The 23,857-nt window shown below is 45.0% G+C and overlaps 1 protein-coding gene across 2 annotated transcripts in view; it reads left to right on the forward strand.

The window, feature by feature from the left end:
* Window positions 1-23,857, forward strand: part of Fcp1 (RNA polymerase II subunit A C-terminal domain phosphatase Fcp1) — a 67,545-nt gene continuing 43,688 nt past the window's right edge. Inside the window, exons 1-7 of one of the 2 annotated variants that reach the window (XM_065425274.2) lie at window positions 1-284; window positions 814-897; window positions 1,142-1,226; window positions 5,789-5,914; window positions 14,010-14,254; window positions 18,001-18,172; window positions 21,934-22,950. In XM_065425274.2, the coding sequence (XP_065281346.1) occupies window positions 49-284; window positions 814-897; window positions 1,142-1,226; window positions 5,789-5,914; window positions 14,010-14,254; window positions 18,001-18,172; window positions 21,934-22,950 (1,965 nt within the window). In that variant the 5' untranslated portion in view covers window positions 1-48. Of the gene's footprint in view, window positions 285-433; window positions 562-813; window positions 898-1,141; window positions 1,227-5,788; window positions 5,915-14,009; window positions 14,255-18,000; window positions 18,173-21,933; window positions 22,951-23,857 lie in introns of those variants that run through there. The other variant, XM_065425275.1, reaches the window with a different exon arrangement.

Genomic DNA, 23,857 nt, shown 5'->3' on the forward strand with positions numbered 1-23,857 from the left:
TGTAATGGCTGCCTCCCTTCGGGAGTCCTGTTTATTGATCTCCGGCACATGGAAAACGTAAACAATTCTGCCTCCGTGCTTCGGCATACAGGCCGTACGCCGATCAAGATCGCCAAATGGAAGATCCAAGCGGGCAGCCGGATTTCGCATGGCACTGGTATCTTGTTGTACCAGAAATCGGGCGAAAGTTCCGACGCGGACGCGCAGTTGTACAAGCTCAAGTCCGAATGCGATGGCACCGTCGACACATTGGTGGCCCAAGAAGGAGACGTCCTGAAACCAGGGTACGAACGATTGCGGTTTTGTTCGTTCAGCTAGTTCTATTTGCACCTGGCTGCTTTTCGCGAGTAACGTTCGATTCTTTCTTTGGCGAGGTTTGCCGAACCGAACGACACCGTTTCAAATTCTGCGATGCGCGCGCGCGCGCGCGCTTTCGTTTGAACAGCGTAGTCGCGTTGCCGAGTTGGGCGCATTAGCTGCGAAAAGAATGCAGAGCTTACGATTATCGGAGCAACGGAGTCATTTTGTGCTCGCACTGAGCCTTGCTACACCGACATGCGCGTGCGTTCGGCGTTCTTCTGTTTCCAGCGCATTCGTAGCGGGCAGTTACTCGAGCGACAGATTAAATTCGCTCTCGTGTTGTGCCGTTTGACTCCTACTCACTGTTTGTGTCTGGCTTATTTGCCGATCGCGTCCTATTGCTTCTTCCTTGTGCGTATGCGGTTAAATAGAAATAACGCGGGTACGCTGCGTTGAGCGCGTCTCGAAAGCGCAGTTGCTGAGTGGATATTGATTAGCTTTATCGTGTTGCAGGGATGTGTTGTTGAAGCTGGCCCTGTGTACGCATCCCGTCGTCATGAAGGACCTCTGTGCCGAATGCGGGGCCGACCTGAGAGAGTAAGTGCGTCGTCTTGTGTTCGCCAGCTACGATGAACGTTCTGATGAATATGAACAAGTGTGCATTCGAATACGCGGACCGTGGTAGAAGAAAGTGAAACTGGTAGAGACGCTTGATCAACACGGCAAATTGCGGTCCTTGTATTCGAATTCGCCATTGTTGATTTTCTTTACTGCAGTGCGAATCAATTAACTCGAGAACAAGCAACGTTACGCTATAGCGATCGTTGTTTTTTGCGTTCAGGCTGGGGGAAGCAGTGCCGACCGCGGCCGATGTGGCCTCCGTCAGTATGATTCACAATGTACCTGAACTTCGCGTCACTCACGAGGTGAGTATGATGCCATCCTTCCCATTGACCGGGGTCTGATCATAAACTAGCCACGCCACACACAGTTCTTCTGAGTGAAGCATGCAAGCATAGCCCTGATACACATGCAGGAGGAAGTAATAAAACCAGTTATCATTGAACAGAAAGGCACAAGTGAAGCTGAATGCACCAAAAGATGCAGGTACTCATATGACATAGACGTCATAGCGGTAATGCAGAGGCACCGACCTTCTTTTGTGCCGGAAAGGATAAACAAAAGTGATGCAACTTGAAAGCTGCAACACCTTTTAAGATTAATCCATTTACTACCATGTACTCTTGCAAAAGCTACCTAAAGACAGCAATGGTCTTTATTAATACTAACAAATACATATACATAAAGAAAAGGTCCAAAATATATTACTGAAAGTGTTTCTTTCAAGAGAATGCTTGTAAAAAGATATTTTGAAATACTATACGCAAAGTTGGCTTACGCGCAGTACTGTAGGCACCCTGCAATGGGCCAGAGTGCGCTATGACCTTCTTGTTTGTTTCACCAACATCACCGGCTGCTCGGGAACCAATAAAAATTAAGTGCCATTCGAAATGCACTTTGTTGCTCACAGACTTGCCAATATTTGCAATCTTTAAAGCAGCGAAACACAACACTGAGGCATCATGCGCAGGCTGAGAGTATGTCAGGACAGTTGATGTTGACTTACGAGCTGTTGAGAGAGAATCTCAATTGTGACAAAGTTCGGGCCTCATACTACTCAGCTTGCTTTCAGTTGATAGAAATAGCACATAATCGAAAATATTTGCTTTTGTATGCATCTCCTTTTTTATTCGTATATGAGAATGTCCGACTCAATTCGAAATTTTTTTCGAAGACATCTTATTTGCTGTGCACTTTACTAACCCCTCCCTTCTATTCTCTTTTTGAATAACATGAACACTACTCCTTAGTATTCAAATTGGATTAAGTTGCTTTTCTTTAATTTTTTTTCATATGCCTACTAGAGAGTGACAGCATTGAGCGATATGGTTTCAACTCGTCTTGACATAAAACATAGTTCTGCATCACTCAGGGAATTTTGCAAAGGCACTCAGGGAAAATCCGGAAAACTCAGGGAATTTGGAAATGTAAACTTGGTAGACACCCTGTAGGCGAGTGTGATAGCAGTCCTAAGCTGGCATTAGTGAGAAGTGGTAGGATATGCTTGTATATGCTATGTATTGAGGCAGAACTGGCACCCATTTACGGCACAAGTATAGTCGATGGCTTTCTGTATCTCACAAGGAGGCCGCAGAACTCGGGCTACTCATTCACAAACTCACACGTACAAAAGCATTGATGTGTGCTGCCATGCAGTAAGTGATGCCACGGCTCACCAAGGTTCTGTCGTTCTACTTGTTTCTGCGAAACCAGTGAAATTGTTTATTCGAAACCTTTTGAGGTCATAATATGCATAGAATAAAGCGTAAAATGCCTATATAATGCAAAGACTGGAATTACAAGCTATACTTGTAGTCCTCTTAATAACAGCCAACTTACGTGCAGTAGTCTTATGATTACATGGTCAGCAACCATATCTATACAAAGGTTTCACCGTAGCGGGGTGCAACGTGCCATTTTTCTTACCTTCTATGCTTATTGAAAATTATTTATTTATTTATGTATTTATTTATTATACCTCGAATACCCCAGTGCAGGGGTGTTACATGAAGGGGTGGGCATTCGTACAGGGTTTGTTCAATGTGTGCTTTGAACAGAGCGGGGCTGGAGTGGTGCACGGCGTGGGGCGGAAGGTCGTTCCAGTCCTTGGCTGTTTGAACAAAAAAATGAGTGAACATGTGCTGTTGTGCGGGCATGCGCAGAATAAACAGTGTTTTGGTGGTTAGTGCGGGAAGATGTGTGATGTGCGGGCATGATAACAGATGCGTCAGATAAAGAATGCAAGAATTTGTGAAAGAGAATTAGTCGAGCGACTTTGTGTCACAATTCTAGGTTTACAAGATGGGCTTTGTTCTTTAGTTTGGTGACACTTGAGGGACGTGAGTAATCTGATTATATAAACCTAACTGCCCTATTCTAGACAGATGCTAGCGTTTTGGACAGATTAGATTGGTGTGGGTCCCAGACAATGGAAGCGTATTAAAGTTTCGGACGAAGTAGTGTTAAATATACTAAACGTTTCACTGAAGGAGGAGCAAGTCATAGGTTTCGTCTGAGGTAGCCAATAACTTCATTTGCTTCGTTAGAAATGTTTGTTATGTAGAACGACCAAGTGAGATCTGGTGTTATGGTTATACCTGCAGACTACTTGAACCTTGGACAGCATGCTCGATTCTATCACTATAAATCACACCCTTTTCATTTCCATGAAAATCTTGTAACACATTCTTGGAAACTGTCGGTTTGCGTAAGAAGAGGGAATGGCATAGAGCAGGCCTTGTAATGTGTAATGTTGAATTTCACGCCAAAGCCTCGGCACTGGTACAGCGCTCGACAATTCAAACGTGATAATCGGCCCACATTACGGGCACCACTTCTTGAACCACTGATGATTGCTGGGCGATTTCTGGAAGGATCAAATTCAGTCACAATGCGTCACAAAGGCCCTTGCCTTTATCGCATGTCATAGTGCATCAGCTTGGTGTTACTAACACCCACCGGTGGCACGAAAAGTGCGAGCCATCATTTGGGCCAATTATCGCACTCGAATTGCTGAGCAGTGTACATCAATGTGCCATCATAGATTTCAACATAGTTCTGCATCCATACGTAATTATGAAAGAGTGTTTGATCCCGTTACGATGCATAGAACGCAGTGTATTTCTTATTAACCAATAAACAATTAACTGGACCCCAGCAGACACTGTCATAATCTGTGACATCACTGTGAGTTGGTGAGGGAACTTCAGGCAGGCGGCACCACCAGCCTTTTGTGCTCCCGTCTATTTGGGCTTGTCCAATCGTGTCAATGTCTCTGTGACAGATCTGTGCAGTTTCATGCAGAGCTTCAGTTTGCGTGCTGAAGCAATAGCTTTCTTTGGCTCTCCCTTCCAATTTGCAATTTGTATGCTTACCGTATCTGATCGACATTAGGTCAAAGAGGGATATAGGTAGATGCCTGTATGTTGAACTCTCCGAGGAATAGAAACATAATTCAAGTAAAGGTTGACCTATACTTTTTTTTTTAAGAATGGAAAATTTTGAACATGACGCACCGTAAGTTACCGTAAGCTCGGCTACTAAATCTGTCTTGTTGATGCCACAAGCTGCGCCCTCATTGTACTTGGTGCCATCAAGTGCAAGCTCGCCAGCTGCAGTTCATAAATCGCAATTTGTGCCGTAAGTAATTAATTACAAATTTACATAGTGAAGGGTTATTAATTACCCGCCGTTGTGGCTTAGCGGCTATGGTGTTGCACTGCTAAGCATGAGGTAGTGCGATCAAATCCTGGCCGCGACGAAGGTATTTCAATGGGGATGAAATGCAAAAACACCCATGTCTTGTGCATTTTGAGTACGTTAAAGATCCCCTGGTGGTTGAAATTAATACGGAGTCCCCCACTGCGGTGTGCCTCATAATCGTGGTTTTAGCGCATAAAACCCTAGAATTAAAGTGTTGTTAATTATTTATTTATGTGTAATTATTTATTTATTTATTTATTTTGCAAGCAGTGCTCATCTTTTTCAGCAATCCAGCTCGAGGAATAGGACTTTAAGGTCACCACAGGCGACCTTAAAAAGACTTGTTTTACTCTAAGAAAAGGTTGCCATAAGCGAGTGTACCTTGCAGCCTTTCAGAAGTGCCTGTGGTGGATGTCAGTGTACCTGTGATCGTGGTTGTGTTTTAAAAGGCTTCTAAACAACCCATAGCTCAAAAATTACATAGTGGCTGATGTGTCCTAGTCTAGAAGGAACGCATATCACTTAAGTAATTTCTTCAGAATGATGCAGTGGTAACAAAGTTGCAGCCATTTGTTGAACGTCTACGCGGCCACCACAGTTTCTTTCACCCTCGCTGCTCTCCCCACTAAGCTCTTGCTCCTCCTCGCTGCATACTCTCACAAACATTATGCGACACAGTGAAAGCTGCAGGTCGTTTCAACAGACCAGAAGAAAGGCTCCTCCATTGTCTGCCCCTTATCAGCCTCCACGCAACGTCGACCAAATGGAAGCTTCACGAGAGGTTCAGGGGTGCACGATGGGCGAGCCTCCCTCCATTCTCAGAACACTCAGCTGGCTGTTTTCATGCCGGCACTGTTGTTCCTCATCAACCAACCAGTCAACAGTTTTTCACCCTGGTGACACGATTCGCGAAGGAGTACCGAAAGAGGTGCCAAAAAAGACCAGGAGAGGAGCTGCTTTCTGTATTTTTAGTATGCCCACACCGCTTATTTCTGCCGCAGTAGCCACAGATGGTCGTCAGAGCGTTCTGTACACCATGCACATATTAACTTGAAATTTGTAAAAAAAAATGTTAGAGGTTGATTAGGGTCCCTTTAATGCTGAATTATGTGCTTATACACTTGTGCAAGACCTTTATTCACTAAAGTGCTTTAAACTTTTTCAGCAAGCTCGCCAGCTGGGCAAAGCCGATGAAGAGCGGCTGCGCAGCTTACGCAAGCTCGTCCTTCTGGTGGATCTCGACCAGACGCTCATCCACACCACAAGCAATTACGTGCCACCAGATGTGAAGGTACCTTGTGCTTTGGCTGTGTGAAAACTTAATTGCATCAAGCTGGGCTTTTATAGTATCGCATTCAGACCTCATTACAGTCAACTTACATTAACTCGACCCTGACTGGACCTTCGAAGTTGGTCAAGTTATCTGCTTTTGTTGAATTAAACAAGAGGCAGAAAAAACACGAAAACACACAGCTGATTGATTTGCTAGTATTTGCCTCGGTGTAGGCAATGACGGAGGGGCTGAGCTAATTCTTCCGTTATTATGCATTGCTTAGCAATTGGTGTTTGTCGAATCCACGATGACTTAAAAAAGCAGTCTTTGTACCATTGGAGAAGACTTTTGAGCTGTTGCTGCTTACCCATGAGAAGACTCGGATTTATGTCGAAGTCTGCCTCAGGAACTATGGTCGTTAAGGCATATGTGGCAATCAGAGAGGACAAACGCATTGCTGGTTTCCACAATTTCCTCTATGTACATGATCGTCGTGCCCTTGTTGATGTGCTTGAACTCCTGCATTACTTTCGCTTTCCCTTCGTGAACTTGAGCGACCCCTCTTGCTACGCAATTTTCACGATCGAGCAGTATACGTTGGTCACCCTTGATGACGCTTTCTACATCTGCGGGTGTTTCGCTGCTGACGGAAATAACAATGCTGGAACGAGACACAATGCTGACTTGATCTTTGAGCACACTCAAAGCATGGTGACTACGAGAGCTCTCCGGTGGTATCATGTGGTCGTGGGATAGCATTATCGACTTGGACTTCATGTTGATGATTTGCGCCGTGTTGGCTCAGGAAGTCCATGCTCAGAATTACATCTCACAAGCACTGTTCAAGGAAAATGAACATCGCAGGGTAGGTGTGGTCATGAGCTCTAATTCTTGCTGTGCAGACTCCACTCGGAGTTATCAGGTGTCCTCTAGCAGTCCGAATGTGAGTGCTGTCCCATGCAGTCTTGACTTTCTTGAATTGAGCTGCGAATTATCTGCTTCTGACAGAGTAGTCGGCTCCTGTGTCCACTAGAGTGGCGACTTTGTGACCGTAGAGAAGCATGTCGAGGACGGAGGTTCTTTGCATTGCAGTGTTGACGCAGTGTTGGGTCACGGCTGCATTGGGTTGTCTCAGTGATGTTATGTTGGGTCATCAGCTCTTTTTTAAACAGCATTTTCTTGGCTTCGAGGTTTAAACCGGCCCAGGGCTGGGCCACTGTATAGTCTGCACTGCAGTGGTAGGTAGCGCCCTAGTGACGGCGAACAGGACAGTCGCCGGGCCTTGCAGTGAGGTAGCTGGTGATGTCACATGGTTGTTCACTTAGCTGTGGACGTGGCGTGTTGACGGTGAAGCCTCGTAGTACCATCTCCGGGTGTGGTCATCGGTGGTAGACGTGGCTTGCTTCTCTGCAGTGATAGCCAAGCAAGGTGGTGGTTGGGAGTGTGCCGCATGTCTGTCTTCCTCGGGGCATTGCGCAGGCAGATGTGCTGGTAATAGCAGTTGCTGGTGGTGAAGCTGCGGCGTTACTGGGCTCTGGCACGTGTGCGGTAAAGGAAGCTGGTGACGGGCAATGGCAATGTAGGTCACTGCTTCAGGCTGGGGCTGTGTTGATTCTGGATGCACTTCGGAAACTTCCAAATGACCGCTGTATTTTTTTTTGCATGTCAGCGATTGAGGCCACCAGAGGCTGCGACCTAGGGAACGTCCTGTGTAGCTTCTCGCACACAGTTGCTCAGATGGTCTCGCGCTAGTTGTTGGTGCCAACTGCTTGGACCTTGTATGTCAATGCAGCCATTTGGTGATCGTATTGTCTGGTGCACATTTCCAGCGTTTTATCGATGGCAGTGGCTTCTGAGGGAAATTGTGCGACGGTCTTCAGTGGTTCGTGAATTAGACCAATGAACAAGTCTTGCTTCACTCCCCGCATGAGGAAACAAACTCTCTTTGCCTCAGACATATTCTGGTTGGCATGGCAGAACAGACGGGTCTAGCTGCGTTCATTGTTCTTGAAGGACTTCAGTCAGTCCTTTCTCTCCATACAACAGTTGTAAAGGCCTGAAGAAAGCTGCTCCGAAACCGGTCCCATGACGTTAAGGTTGGCTCTTGATCCTCAAACCATGTCTGAATAGAGTCATCCTAAGAGAAATAGACATGGTGCACCTTGTCCTCACAGTTCCAGTTGTTGAATGTTGTGAATATTTTGTAGATCTGAAGCCAGATTTCTGGGTCATCAGCCGATGATCCATAGAAAGTCGGTGGCTCCCGAGGCTGTTGGCGCAGGGCAAGTGATGCTAGAGCTGTCATTGTGCCTACTGACTTGGTATTGGTCCATCTGGTTTTCTCGGATACAAGTCCATACTCTTAGGGCAGGTTTTATAGCGTGCGGCTGGCTCAATGGTCCACGGTGACGTTGGTGCTGTCTTCCTGGATGGGGCTTATACTTCACGGATCTATGGGGGTGTCCAGAACATAAACAACGAAGCATTTTCACCAGATGCCACATTGTAGTGATGGTGAAGAATGATGTAGTGTAAAAACTGTGAGTTGGTGTTGCATGGTAACAATAAAATTCAAACAGCGCTAAGAATAAGGATTGCGCTTATCATCTGTCGAATGCTGTCAAATGCTACGCGAACTACTCTTGAAGACATACCAAGCGGTCTGCACGCAGCAAATATTCTTAAGGAGACGCCCCATTTCATTCCTTTCATCACTTTCCGCACTTCCATGAAAAAAAAAGGAAGCTACAACCAAACTTGCCTTGGCTTTATTACTCGTAGGCTTCATAATGGTTTTGGCCAACAAAAAAGGCGCCTTTCGATTCCTCTCGTGTGCACTCGTGAGCATGTCACAAATCGCGAGCAGCAATTATGGTGACCATGTTTACACAAATAGGTTAGAAGTGTATCCTATTCATATGCTGATGCTTGTAACACAGCTAAGATATTTGCCCACCCTTAGCGGAAACGTGCCGTCTTAGGATAGTAGTGAAGGCAAATGCCGCAGTTTCCGCAGCACGCCCGCCATGTGTTGCGGTGTGACTGGCAGCTATGTGCGCCCATCTTTGTTTCTGTCCCCTCAAAGTCGACATGGCTACATTATTGTCGCAAACTTGCTGATATTAACAATATTATTCATTACTGACATGGAAGAAACTGTTTCAATGCGCGTAATGTACTCGCAAGATGAAAAAAAAAAATCGCTTTCGGAGCGTTCGGCTTGCTCCGCCGGCCGCCATTCTTGTTTTGGTCTCCTGCACTGTAACAGTGGCAGCCGCCTGTTTGTTGACCTGTTGTCATCCCGCAGCAAACGCGGGATGAAAAAAACATAATTTTTTCGGGAAATTTAACCCACGTAATGATCGCATCCCTGAATTTGAGTCATTTTTTTTTACAAGAAAGTGCGATCATTATGCTAGTAAATACGGTAACCACTAGTTTATCCTGCGACGTACAATTTTCAGTAACAGCAAGAACCTGTGGCCTGACCTGTTGCTACTAACTTAATGTGTAAAATAACTTATTGTTTGAATGTGCTTCCATAATTAGACTGAAAGCAGCACGTCGTCATTGTTGTACTATGTGAGAAAACTCACTCTCTTTCCATCCATGGCACTGTAGGCTGGCTCTGACAATTGAGCGCCGCGAATCCAGTTTTGGTTTTTAGTTTCCTATCAGACTGTACCGCCTAAGCAATTTTCAAACACTTTCCTGGAAGAAAGGCATGCAATAGAATTGGTTAAATATTGTGAAGCTCACTCAACAGTAGCTCACTTCATTGTGAGCTACTGTTCTCACTATCAAATCTTTCTGGGGAAAGCTGAAAATAGGTGTTTAGGACGGGAGATGTGTGTTTGAGGCATTCACTGTACCCTAAGTGCTGCCATGATGAACGTTTCGGCTAGTGGCGTCACCAACTGTAATCACTGTTAGGGTCAGGTGCGTGTGTTACGACCAACTGAGTCCAAATTATCCTCCAAAAGTTAAGTTCAAGATGAAAATGATTGAAAGTTTGGTCCCATAGCAGTGTACAGGCATTACTTGTGCTGGATTCTTTGCGCTCACTTTGAATTTCACTGGATTCACAGTTTTGCTTCGATGTGGATTTAACCATATTGGAACCACACTGGGATTTGAGGCATTCCTTGCCTCAAGGCCAACTGCAACAAAATTTAACTTTTGCTGAAAATTTTTAAGTTAGTTAAGGTGCAGCGAAGGTGCAAAGCTTGCAATTGTAGTCTTTTTGTGTGTGTGTGTGTAAGCAGCCTTTAAACAGCACCTAACCAGACGATATGTGTACCTGCTGGTGTCACTGTTACATAAATCTCAGCACATTGCGTCCGAGGTTTTCAGCCATTTTCAGCGTGCTGTGGGTGCCGTGTGTTTGAGCTAACTTGCATTGCAACCAACCTGGAGAATCAGAGACCACATAGAGCATGTGGTAGTTCCAAGTGTCTCAAGAGCGAGAGCGCTCGTAGTAGCACCCCGCAGAGTCCACAGTATCTAAGCCTTCGAGATTCTCAAAGGTCATGCAGAGGAGCGGCTCATTAGGTTATGCGCCACTTCTGGCGAGCAGTGAGGCGTGTTTTTTTTTTTTCAGTTTCAGTACCAAAAGCAGCTGTTTTTATTAGCTTTTTGTTACACTCCCGCTCATATTTCAAACAAGTTATGCACGGAAGCTCCTCTGTATCTGTATTTCTTTAAATGAGGCTTTTTTGCATGGTCTGAAATTTTTTTGCAGCTGGCCTTCATAGGACTACCGCCACAAAAAACGTCATACCTTCCTTGTCCCCATTTTTTTATTGCTCTTGCTTTATTGGGTAGCTGTTGACAAATGGCAATCATTAAAGTTACTCCGTGTGATTAAAATATCTGTCTTGTGTTTTGACTTGGTTGCTTACTGGATATTGTTTCCTGAACATTGTAGGTTACAGAAACACTCATTATAACTAAGTCATCAACTTCGTTGTAAGTGGTAATGTGTTTTATTTAAACCAAAGGCACTAGATTAGAGTCATAATAACGTGAGGTGGGTGGCAGAGGAGCTTAATAGATATTTATACAGTACCAGTGGCACCCACGAAAATAATGGAACAGGGAATAGTTTAGAGGAATTTGACATCGCACAAGTAACACCGGAAGAAGTAAAGAAAGCCTTGGGAGCTATGCAAAAGGGGAAGGCAGCTGGGGAGGATCAGGTAACAGCAGATTTCTTGAAGGATGGTGGGCAGTTTGTTCTATAAAAACTGGTCACCCTGTATACGCAATGCCTCATGACTTTGAGCGTACCAGAATCTTGGAAGAACGCCAACATAATCTTAATCCATATGAAAGGGGACACCAAAGACTGGAAAAATTATAGACCGATCAGCTTACTATCCGTTGTCTATAAAGTATTTACTAAGGTAATCACAAATAGAATCAGGAGCACCTTAGACTTCTATCAACCAAAGGACCATGCAGGATTTCGTAAAGGCTACTCAACAACAGACCGTATTCACACTATCAATCAGGTGATAGAAAAACCTGCAGAATATAACCAACCCTTATATATAGCTTTCATTGATTACAAGAAAGCGTTTTGATTCGAAACCTCAGCAGTCATGGAGGCATTGCGGAATCATGGTGTAAATGAGTCGTATGTAAAAATACTGAAGGATATCTATAGCGGCCCCACAGCCACCGTAGTCCTCCATAAAGAAAGCAACAAAACCCCTATAAAGAAGGCCGTAAGGCAGGGAGATGCGATCTCTCCAATGCTATTCACAGCGTGTTTCCTGGAGGTATTCCGAGCTCTGGATTGGGAAGAATTGGGGATACAAGTTAATGGAGAATACCTTAGTAACTTGCGATTCGCTGATGATATTGCCCTGCTTAGTAACTCAGAGGACCAACTTCAGTGCATGCTAACAGACCTGGAGAGGCAAATCAGAAGGGTGGGTCTAAAAATTAATCTGCAGAAAGCTTAAGTAATGTTTAACAGTCTTGGAATAGAACAGCAGTTTACGATAGGTAGCGAGGCACTGGAAGTGGTAAGGGAATATATCTACTTAGAGCAGGTAGTGACTGCGGATCCGGATCTTGAGATGGAAATAATCAGAAGAATAAGAATGGGCTGGGGTGCGTTTGGCAGGCATTCTCAGATCATGAACAGCAGGTTGCCATTATCCCTCAAGAGAAAAGTGTATAATAGCTGTGTCTTACCAGTACTCGCCTACGTAGCAGAAACCTTGAGGCTTACGAAAAGGGTTCTCCTTAAATTGAGGACGATGCAACGAGCTATGGAAAGAAGAATGATGGGTGTAACGTTAAGGGGGATAAGAAGAGATCAGGTTGGGTGAGGGAACAAATGCGAGTTAATGTCATCTTAGTTGAAATCAAGAAAAAGAAATGGGCATGGGCAGAGCATGTAATGAGGAGGGAAGATACCCGATGGTAATTAAGGGTTACGAATTGGATTCTAAGAGAATGGAAGCGTAGCAGGGGGCGGCAGAAAGTTAGGTGGACGGATCAGATAAAGAAGTTTGCAGGGACAACATGGCCACAATTAGCTCATGACCGGGGTAGTTGGAGAAGTATGAGAGAGGCCTTTGCCCTGCAGTAGGCATACCAGGCTGATGATGATGATGATTGTAGGTTATGCACCCCAATAGGGTGGAAACGTGTAAAATGTATATTGAAGCAAAGCTGTACTAGAGAGTGGTGGTATGACAGTTATGACATGTTTTTAATGCCCATGAACAGCTGCCTGAACACAATTAGTTCCAATAAAGATGCTACTGCCATGTAGAGGAGTTACATTTTGCAGAGCCCTTTTGTCTTGGCAGTTTGGTACTATTAAGCACAATGGGTCATTGTGTGCTGCAGTGGTCCCATGCGGATCTCTCTGTTCGCACTACGTCCTAAGGTGCTACTGCACTTTAGTAATCCAGTCTAAAAGGCATACACTATGGTAGGAATCACAAAAAAAGTTGTAGCAGAACCCATCTCACTATGACTGTTGATGGTAATGCATTAGCATTGAATCATTATAGCGACATGACATACTGCTACCTTCAAAACGACTTTTGTATGTGGTGAGTACTGTAGCCTGACTCCTCTTTCGTGCCACCCCAAGAACACCCGGTGTCACCTAAAGCTGCTGCCACGAAGCCTGCTCATTGCCTTCGAAATGTATGGCACACCAGTGCATGCAAGCGCTGTGAAACGTGTCATACGGCAACCGGGCACCTCTCTTGTGTTTCTTTCTGGACACGCTGTGCCATCTAGTGGCACCGCAGAGAAGCCCGCGTGTGGCCTCCGAGATGAGAGGCGTGGCACGCCAGTGCCTGCGAATGCTAAGAATTGTTGCCTCGCGTGGCTGTACACTTAGTGGCACATAGTCAGTTTACTGTCCTAGAGGAAACCTTGTAGCATTGGCTTGCTTCCACTCAGTGTCGGAGAAATTGAAGGGATATTTTTTTTCTTTCTTGCACTGTAGAGCTGCGCATTCCAATTGGCACGTACCTTGTTACCTAAGTTGGCGTCAAAGAAGTTCGTCGAAGAGCAACGCGCACCTACTGGCACATACCCGCTGACCCAAGTTAGCATCAAAGAGGTTCGTTGAACGCCAGCATAAACCCAGTGGAACATACCCAGTGATCCAAGTTGGCATCAAAGAGTTTCATCGAACAGCAGTGCTACCCAGTCCCGCATCCACAGAGACACATGTCGGCGTGAAAGAGCTTTGTTGAAGAGTGGCACATATATAAACATTGCCACATACTATTCAGGAACCCAAGTTGGTCCGACGGTTTGCTTCAAACACTGTTCCCTCATCACAGCAGCCTGATGCACTAACCATGGGACCATGGACTACCCAGTGACCCAGGTAGGCGGGAAAGCGGTCACATACATACATAGGTACATACATACGTGTGTGGCCCCCAGAAAGTGTGTGAAGTGCCTTAAGAATGTTAATGCATAAAATATTTTTGAATTAAGTGATACTTCAAATGAAGCAGTTTCAGTATAACAAGAAATTACTGGAGGTGGTAAAAGTGACACAGTAATGCAGAATTAATTTGGTAATCATAGAAGTGACAAGCTCGTGTGATGCTCTGTGGGTGCCCAGGGTGTACACCACTTCCAGTTGTGTGGGCCCCAGTCGCCCTGGTACCATACAAGGGTGCGGCCAAGGACGCAGCACTTCCTGGAGCAGGTGTCCCAGCTGTATGAACTGCACATCTGCACTTTTGGGGCAAGGCCTTATGCACACGCTATTGCTGCCCTGCTGGACCCCGATGGACGCTACTTCTCGCACCGGATCCTCTCGCGGGACGAGTGCTTCAATCCCACATCCAAGACTGGCAATCTAAGGTATAGGGCACCTTGTCTTTATCTCTTTATTTGCAGTTAAACTTTATTAAAACAGAGACTGATCTGACAGGAAAACATCTTATTTTTGTTATTTGTCATAAGCATATATACATTGTCTGCTGATATCAGCAAGTGAAGTACTGTACTTCATTATACAGCCAACATACAATTTTTCGAACTCCCTGAGGACGATTAAAGCATCCGAAACAGCAGGCAGTCTGTACAAAAAAAAAAAAAATCATGCATGCAGAAAACGCCATTTTACATGTATTTCCTGGATGGAAAAGGTCAAGGATGGAGTAGCATGATTATGCAACTTTGCTAACGAATCGTGGAGGGGGTTCTAAAGACAGGCGATAACAAGATAATTACACAAATAAGAACAAAGAGATGTTGATCGCGAGTGGTGTCATCAAATTAGCCGGCGCCTTTTTCAATTGGGCTTCTCAAAGCAAGTCAGAATGCTGCCTTATGTTGCTCTAGTGGCTTCACAAATTTATCAATTCACTCTTTTGTGTTGTTCTGATTGCATGCAATAATGTTTGCTAGAATTTTGGCTGGGCAATGTCATCACTGTACACTGATGACGGTGTCATCAGTGCTGCGTCAATTTGGAGCTTGTCAGCAGCGCAGGTGCGCTTGCTCTTTGTTTTGATGTCCCAGTTGGCTGAATCCGCTTGACAGACATCACTGATAGGATGATTTTATCATTGGTTGATTCTACACAGAGGTCGGGCTCGTCAGCATCAGCGAATTGGTCAAATGTTATCTTGGTGGGAATTGAAACAGCAGCGGCACACAGGTTGTGTGTCACAAGGTTCATGAAAGGGGACTGATTGGGCACATCGTTATTTTTAGATCAGATGGCCGTCTCAGTACAAGCCGATGTGGCAAAAATCGTTGTGAAGTGTGCCTTGTGTTACCACTTTCTTCGTGTCCGAATGCATGCTTGCAGCAGACATGAGATCAACAATGCAACTTTTACCGCGGTCCGAGCACAGCACCATGTGCTGTGCTTTGGTCCATCAGCTGAAGCATTACGGTTATGTTCAGTGGCAGGAATTCCATCTGTACATCACAGTTATCTACAAATAGCAGTACTTTCTGATTCTGCTTTTCAGACATTCTGGCCAACCTGTGGATGTATTCTTTGAATAACTTTTGCATTCTCCAAGCCTTCTTGTTCACTTCATACAGAACCGGTAGGTTTGTCCCCTTAAAACACCCTGAATTCTTTGACTTCCCTATGACGAGCATAGGAAGCTTCTCGCTGCCCGACATGGTGCTGCCATTGAGGACAGTCAGCCGTTCTTTTCTGTGTTTGGTACCAGGCAGAGGTCGCCAGCAAAGGCAAGCTTTTTTTTTTTCTGGAAGCATATTGTAAAATAACCTGGTTTCGTCACAGTTCACAATGTTCTCAGGCACGAGCTGTTGCAAAAAAGACTTTCCACTGTGAGACTGTGCAACAGCTGAATTGTTGACAGTACCGCTTTCACCAAACATTTTAAACCTGAGATCATTTTGGTTCTTTAAACTTCTTAGCCACTTCTCAACATTCATTCGAAGTGCGAGAGCCTTGCACTTTAGTTTCAATATGCAAACCGAGACCGGGACTTGCTTGGCAATCAGGACATTTAATCACATGCTCATTCAGAGCTTTTTCAAGCTTAGAGTAGACACCCTGACTTGCATGCTTTCTTCTTGAGCCCGGTATATTTCCTGGCTGACTTCTCAGATATTCAGCTTAGTTTTGTGGAAATACAAAGTTGTCTGCCAGGAAATACCGAACTCTTTGCTGACCTTAGCTTGTAACTAGTGTAATAAGCGCAAACACCAATTCTGGTTTAGTTTTTTTTTCTGAAAGAAATTGAGCTTATTACAGCTGTATACACAGTACTGTTCAAAAGGCAACGCACTTGTTGACACATGGATGAACATGAAATCATACAAATGCAAGCTTGATTTGAAACCTGATTCTACAACATTTCCCATTTAACAAAGTGCTTTCAGGTTTTTAACACTCATTAACAACCTCTCAACAATGCAGTGAATGCCATGCCTCAGCCAATTTAATGATGTACTTAAGGGAAATGTAGGCATGCTGAGATTCTGTTCACGCTATGGACTCCCTTGACCCGTTAAAGGGCTGGGCCCTTCACCGGGCCCCATTGCAAAGTTTGGTTATACAATGGAAAAAATGCCATATGAGGTGTGTTTTACTGAAATAATTTTTAAAATTAAATCTTTGCTGGAGGAGATAGAAGAACTTAGCTGTCCTGTTACCATCCCACCAAGAGTCAAGTGTCACTTCCAAGGGACATGTGTAAACACAGAAGGTAATGAGGCCAAGGAAAGCATAGGGGTAATTAGCTGTGATTGAAATTGACATGTAAGAAATAATGATGAAGAGGGGAATATGAACGGGGCAAAAGGATAAGTTGAGGCCGGTGGGAACCACCATAGCTGAGGTCTCGAATATGGCAGCCTTGATGCTACATATCAGCCGTGGGGGTGGAGTGCATGGGAAGGTGTGGCTGGCTTTGCGCAATTCATACTGCCGGGAAGATATTGTCGACGTACATGGCATGAAATCATATTATTCATCGCTGACTCCCAAATTTATCAAAATGAATTGTTTTCTCATTCAAATTTGCTTTCTTCGATTGACCAATAATCTGGAAAATTCTTTCCGAGCTATAGTTATGGTTCCTGCTACAGGTGCCTGCAGACATAAGTACATTAGCAAGAATATTCCTGCTACTTAAGGCATTAGTAACAATAATGCAGGGTCAGCAAACTAAACTAAGGAAACCATGTGAAGCTTAAGTGCATGTCACTAATTTATTATAGCACCTGCCTAAACTAAGTACACTCCGAGATTTGCAACGCGAGCAACATATTTAAAATATATAAGAAGAAAGCAATGATCAGCAAAGCAAAGCAATGAAAGCAAGAATGGTGATTTGAGAGCTACGAGAAAATGTTGCAGCGCACGGTGGAATGTGTGAACCTGAGGCTGAGCCTAAATCGGCTGGTTCTCGGCGCGGTCGCTAGGGTGCAAGTATTTTGTTAAAGTCGTCAATTGTAGCCATTCCCTCTGCCTGCCTCGCATTATCATTTTGGTCGGTCCTGTTGATCTGAACATACCTTGGGCTGACAGAGGTGGTTCTGGCCGATGTCGGGAAATGCTCGCAGAAGGGAAATCCGCTACCGCATGAGCCGGATCGGTCCTTACTCGGTGTGCTCGGCTCTCCTTTTGGACCGACGAAGTGAGCAGCTCGTTTGTGCGGCATTGAGCGTGCAACGAGCAGGATGTGCTACGTGGCGCTGCGTGGGTTTCTACATTGAATATACTGAATATTTGAAAAGTCGAGTAGCAAATGTTTGATTCGCAACTTGAATAATTTGAACTAGCACTTTTTGATTCGGTAATATTCGAGTATTCGCATACCTTTGTCTTTTGCATGCTGATCTTCAACCTTGCACCTTGTCTATATGCATCATTACATTTTCCTCAACAATTGATGTAGATGACCATCGGCACCATACATACAATGTGATTACACCGGCCTGTGTTGCGGTTGATTTGTTAGCAATGTCCACTAAGTTTTTGAGACGGGAAGCACTTCTCGTACAAGAGTGATAATGTGATAACAATGATAATTCTGTCAAAGCACTCAGAAGCAGGAAGCAAAATTATGCGCACTTGGCATTTCTGGATGCATTTCCTATTTTTTTTCTTTCAGGGCGCTGTTTCCTTGTGGAGACTCCATGGTGTGCATCATAGACGACCGCGAGGATGTGTGGAACTTTGCGCCCAACCTGGTGCCGGTGAAGCCGTACCTGTTCTTCGACAAGACGGGCGACATAAACGCACCACCATGTGCCCAGCCTGAGTCGACTTACTACCCTACAGCGGTAAAGACGGTTTATATACAGAGTGTTTCTACGAAAGTGTTAAGCAATGTCTGGAAATGGCCATTTTGAAACGAAAGGATGGTTCCATTGGATGTATGCTGTGAGTGGTGACGAGTGACACAAAGTAATTAGTTGCTAGTCAATAACAACTCTAATCAACTTCAATACATTGTAATTATCATTAAGTGATTTGTTGTGTAATGAATCAAGTAACTTTTACACATTGTAAGCAAGTGCTCCTACAAGCCATATGAACTTTCGGATGTGGAAAAACATGATTACGCACCAAATTGGCGCACAATGAAATTTGGCTATCTAAGTGCACAAAACCAAAACTGGCAGGCTGCAGCACACACGTTGCTGCGCCCCCTGAGGCGTCATTTTGCTTATGTCGCTCAGCAGTAGGCAGCAATTGTGTTGCGGCTCCCTGCTCCTCACTGGCATGTTGTGATCGCTTCGTTGGCCTTGGTCGAAGGCCAAAGCCAACCAAGGTGCTAAATGAGTTAATCTTTAGTATGGACTAGAAAAAAACAAGAGCCGCTCATTGTATCATTTACAGCCGACTTCCTTTAATTTGATTGTGGTGGGACCGACGAAACTGGTCGAATGATCCGGCAGGTCGAATTAAACAAAAGGCAGAAAAATCGGCGAAGCGCGTATTTAATTCACTTTGGCAGTACTTGCCTCTGAAGTTAGCCTTGCCACTTTACAGCCGTGTTATGCGGTGAAGCATACTAAACGTGGAACGGTGCTACTGTTGCGGGACACAGCATGTGTTCCTTAATTTATGCATGTACTTGCACAGTTCCGGTCACTGTATGAACACTGAGAGAGCTACTAAGTTTCCTGGCAGGCCTACAGAGTTTTAAATAGACTCCTCTCTTTTTTTGACAGTAAACGTTTGCTTGACTTTCGGAGTTTAATAATCTTACCGCCTTCCTTTTCGCAAGCTTTTCCAAAGCACAGATAGTTTTTCTCCACTTCATGGTGCATGGTGCGTACGTGCATGCATATAATTAAAGGATGCATACTAGGCCCCGTTAATGGTCTTATAAATGATACTAGCATGGCGGGTGAAACGAGGGCTCATATAGGCACAGCAACTTCAGAAACAGCTCTGGATGAATGCCAGTATGTTTATTAAGTGTCTAGGTGTTCGTACTGTGACCAGAGATGGTGCGTCCATACCTGTATAATTGAATAACTTATATTTAGGGGCACGTTAAGGAAATCTGTAAACTCGGGCAACAGGCTTGGAGTAGCGTGTGACACTGGCAAAAAAAGAAAAAAAAAGTGTTGAGAACTAATGTGCAGTCAAGGCTTTACTAGTCCAGGTGCAACCAAATAGCAAGGCCCACTAAGCCCTAGGTGGTCCAAATTTCCGGAGTCCCCCACTACGGTGTGCATCATAACCATATCATGGTTTTGGCATGTAAAACCCCACAATTCAGTTTTTCCGTTTTTTTAATTTTTGGCATGCTTTGCTGCATATCACGGCTGTGTTTGGCGAAGCTGATGAATGGAGTTCAAAGGGCAAAGCCAATTTTAAAATCAACATAACAGAAGTATGGACCCATAGAAATATATGGGCACCTGCCGGGACCTTAGGTCAGGATCGAATTAACCGGAGTCGAGTTAATGGACGTCTACTGTATAGGACACTCTTGCTTCATAAAATGAGACCCAAAATGCGTTGGTTTCTGTGGCAAATTTAGTAGTACAAGTCTTGATCGCAAATGTCGTCAAAATTATTTTTTTAAACATGAGTGTGCTCATTTGTGTGACTTAGTTTGTGACGACAAAGGTAGCCAATAGCCAAAGGTAGCCAAGGTGCAATAGGTATATTGTTTCAGGTGTATAGATGTATATTTCATTTCTTGAATGCACTTGCATATACAGTGGAACCTCATTGGTATGCCCCATTTAGTACAATTTCCTGGCACCAACTTTTGAGATCGGAAACTAAAAAATGGGCTCTATACAGTTGTGCTTATTTTTTACCGGCTAATACATTCCCGGAAAACTCAATCTTTTGGCACCAACGTTCAGTGCATCGCCCTACTAGAAGTAGTAGCAGCAGCAGTAGTAGTTTGTTGTATCAAAAACAAAAGAAGGGAGGAAGGAAATGAAAGGCCGTGGGCATCGTAACTATCTCACTTTCCTGCAGGCACCTGAACTGTCAAAATAGAGGCTAAGAGAGAAGGTTGAGGCGAGGGCATTACCTTAAAATAAGACATAGAATATAAGAAAAAGTGAAGACGGGATCTAGCAATAGATGCATGATTATAAATATTATAAAGTAAAGGAGTGGTCAAAATAAACAGAAATAGATGTTCAACAGCAACTGTTTCATTCTTGAAAACTGAACTTTTAAAGACGGGACAAACCATAAGAAATTCGACAAGGATGGGCACATGTGGAACACATAACTATCACCGCCAGCCGTATCGCATTAAGCACCTTCGCCTGTCGGCTAACTGGGCCAAGGCTTGTCAAATTGCTTATGCTTGCCCTGTCTTTAGCTGCTCAGTTTTTAAAGAATGCAACTATATTAACTTGACTGGCTGTCCGCACTTTTGAAACTGTATCATTCATCCATGAAGTGTTGTTATGTGAGACGCCAGACCTGTCTTCTCCAGGAATGTTGCCACTGCGCACTCAATTTCCTCTTTGGATTTGGTCAAATCCCCTCATGGTCCGTCACACCCATAGCTACCACGCCACCAACCTGTTTATGTTAAGCATTTTCACCTGTCTGCTTGGCAGCACATGTGGTACAGGGCTGTTGGAAGTGTACCGCATGCTTTTAATCGGTAATAACCAAAGTTGTGGGACCGGTCCGAGCGGGAAACTGAAAGTACCGTAGAGCCTTGGTAATTTGAGCCTCGTTAAATCGGATAATTTGGACTCTTCCTCTGGTTCGAGCGGTCATATGCAATATTTCATGAAATCAAGCTTGTTAATTCGGATGTACATGCTGCACACTGGCTGATTTGGGCAACTCTTGGAGCTCAAATTAATTGGAGTGCCACAAATGTGCGACACAAAAGAGCAAAAGCAGCGCTAGCGTCCAATCAAAACAAAGTGGTGGAGTCGGCATTGCCGTAGTCATCAGCGGAAATTGTACCAGGAACGTATCGGGCTCATTTGTGCCTTTATATTCTTTATTCTAGCGCTTCTCGCCACGCATAATAACTCCGCGTTGGTCATGGGCCTTCTTAATTGCATATTTGCCATTCATGATTGTGTCAATAGCGACCACGATTTTGTCCAGAGTGGTTGTAGCAAATCGTAATTTCATTCTGACTCACTGAGTATGTCGGCCACATGCCTTCAGCACTGCATAGTTGCCGTTGATGAGTCGTCAATAGTGACCACCGTTTTGTCCACAGCGGTTGCAGTAAACAGTATTTTTGTTTTGACTCGGTGCAATGACTGCGCTTGCAGTGTCACAAACATGGCAGAAGCTGTTGAGGATGAAGACCATTGACTACATTGCGATGGGTGGAGAGGGAAAGTTTTATTGCTTAAAAGGCTTTTCGAGCCATGGTTGGAGCCCCTTTGTTGGCGACCAGCTACCTGGCAAAAAAATAATTGGGATGTGTGCGCGGAAGTTAAATATGTGTGTCGGATGAAGACGTGCCGCAGCTTCACTGCGAAGGAAATTTCGAGGCCTTCACCGCTACGAACGTTAATGAGTTACTAGATGATGAGACCTGATGGTGCTTTGTAACAGCCAGTATCTGTTCTGTCCTTTTCAGGAAGACATTGCAGGGGCTCCCAGAAGAGAAAAGTCAAAGGAAAGTAATGGCACAATCGAGAAGTCTGAGGCAGCTGGAGGGGATACTCTTTCCTCAAGAGACGAAGGCGCGGTTGTAGACTCGGCTCACCAGAAAGACTCTCTGAGCCAAGGTGACAACCCTGACGTTAGTTCCGGCTCCCCCAGTGAAATGCTCACGGAGCCATCCAGTAGTCAAGACCAGGAGCCAGACGTCACAGAAGGCGCAGACGCACCAGCCAAAGAGTGTAAGGAAGCCACAGCGAATGACATCGTCCAGCAGGAAGATGCGGAAAAGCCAAAGGAGAGTAATGGCACAGAGTCCAATCCTCCGTCCATTGCACCTGGAGAACCACCTGATGGCACTGACCAGAAAGCGGACAGTGCGGAAGAGGCCATGGACACTGAAGCTCATGGCAGCAAAGAAACCACTGACAATGGCAAGGTTGAGGACAATGTGGCAAACATACAAAGCAGCCCTGGTGGTGAAGGGCCTGTTCCTTCATCCGTGCCATCCACTGAAGAGCTGGATAGGAACAACCAGGAGAAACTAGTCGCGACAGATGATGCCACTTGTGCCACAGAGTCGTCTGCCACTGCAGCTGATGACTCGGCTGCCAAGGAAAACACAACGCCAGACGACTCTGCAGACGACTCTGCAGACAAGGATGACGCTACAGCAAAGTCAAGTGGTAGCCCCAACACAGGGTCCGATTCTCCAGCTGCTGCAACTCCGGAGCGACCTGGTAGCCCTGACGAAAGCTTAGGAGACAAGAGTCCCGAAAAGCAGCGCGACGAGGACGAGGATGAGGATGACTACCTCCTGTATCTGGAAGAGATACTGCGAACTATCCATTGTGCCTACTATGCCATCTATGACCAGATGACCACTGAGGAAGGGGGCCGCATTCCCGACCTCAAGCATGTCGTTCCCTATGTGCGGCGCAAGGTTCTCAAGGGAGTCCACATTGTGTTCTCGGGAGTGGTTCCCATGAATCAGGTGAGTTCTTGTATGATCAAGTGTGTATCAGCGAGTTTGTATGGTTGCTGTCCACTACGTTCACACATAGTGAAACAGAGCACTTTGTTACCACAGCATTACCATTATTGCGCCTATTGAAGTGCTGCATATTTCATAGGAACCCTTGTGTTATTATCTTTCATAAAATGTACTGTATTTTAGTTTTGCAAAAGCGTTTTATTGCTGTTTCATCTAGTGCGCTATGAAAAGATTTACTTTGTCCCTTTCAGTTGTAAGTTTTAGCCTCTAAAAAGGATATTGATCGACAATTACAATACTCCCTAATGCGAAATTCGAGCACAGCTGTAGACGTTTTTTCATTTAGTGATACATTGGCTGGCGCAGACAATCTGCCTCGTGCGGCACGTTGCAAGCAGAGCAAATTGTGGCGCGACTTCCTTGCTAATCTGGAGATTGCGAGAGGAAGCGTGTGGGTGACACGTGGGTGCAATTCGCAGCAGCTGCTGCAAACAGACCTCCCAGACGACGTGCGCTACTCTGGCACCGTCACGTAGCCATTGTCACCGCACTATACTTTTCTTCTCATGCTTTCACCATACCCTCCCCCTCCACTTTCCCCCTCATGGTCTTACTGCACCCTCCTCCTCCTCTTTCCTCCTTGTGTCTTTCATCCTCAGCAGTGCTCTGTGTTCACCTTTACATCCTTTGCTGTGCTTGTTCACTCGGTTGTGCCAACGCCAACACTCGCCGCAGGAACGAGCACCTAAGAGCTGTGCTCTAAAATGACGCGGGGTGACTCTCTGTGGTGAAACATGTCATTAGGCCTTGAAATCAGTGTTCAATTCTAAATACAGTCGCCGACCGTTTATTCGAACCTCACGGGGACTGCGGAAATGTACGAATAAACAGGTGTCCGAAAAAGCAG

Source organism: Dermacentor albipictus, chromosome 8 (assembly GCF_038994185.2).
Source record: "Dermacentor albipictus isolate Rhodes 1998 colony chromosome 8, USDA_Dalb.pri_finalv2, whole genome shotgun sequence".
Taxonomy (NCBI): domain Eukaryota; kingdom Metazoa; phylum Arthropoda; class Arachnida; order Ixodida; family Ixodidae; genus Dermacentor; species Dermacentor albipictus.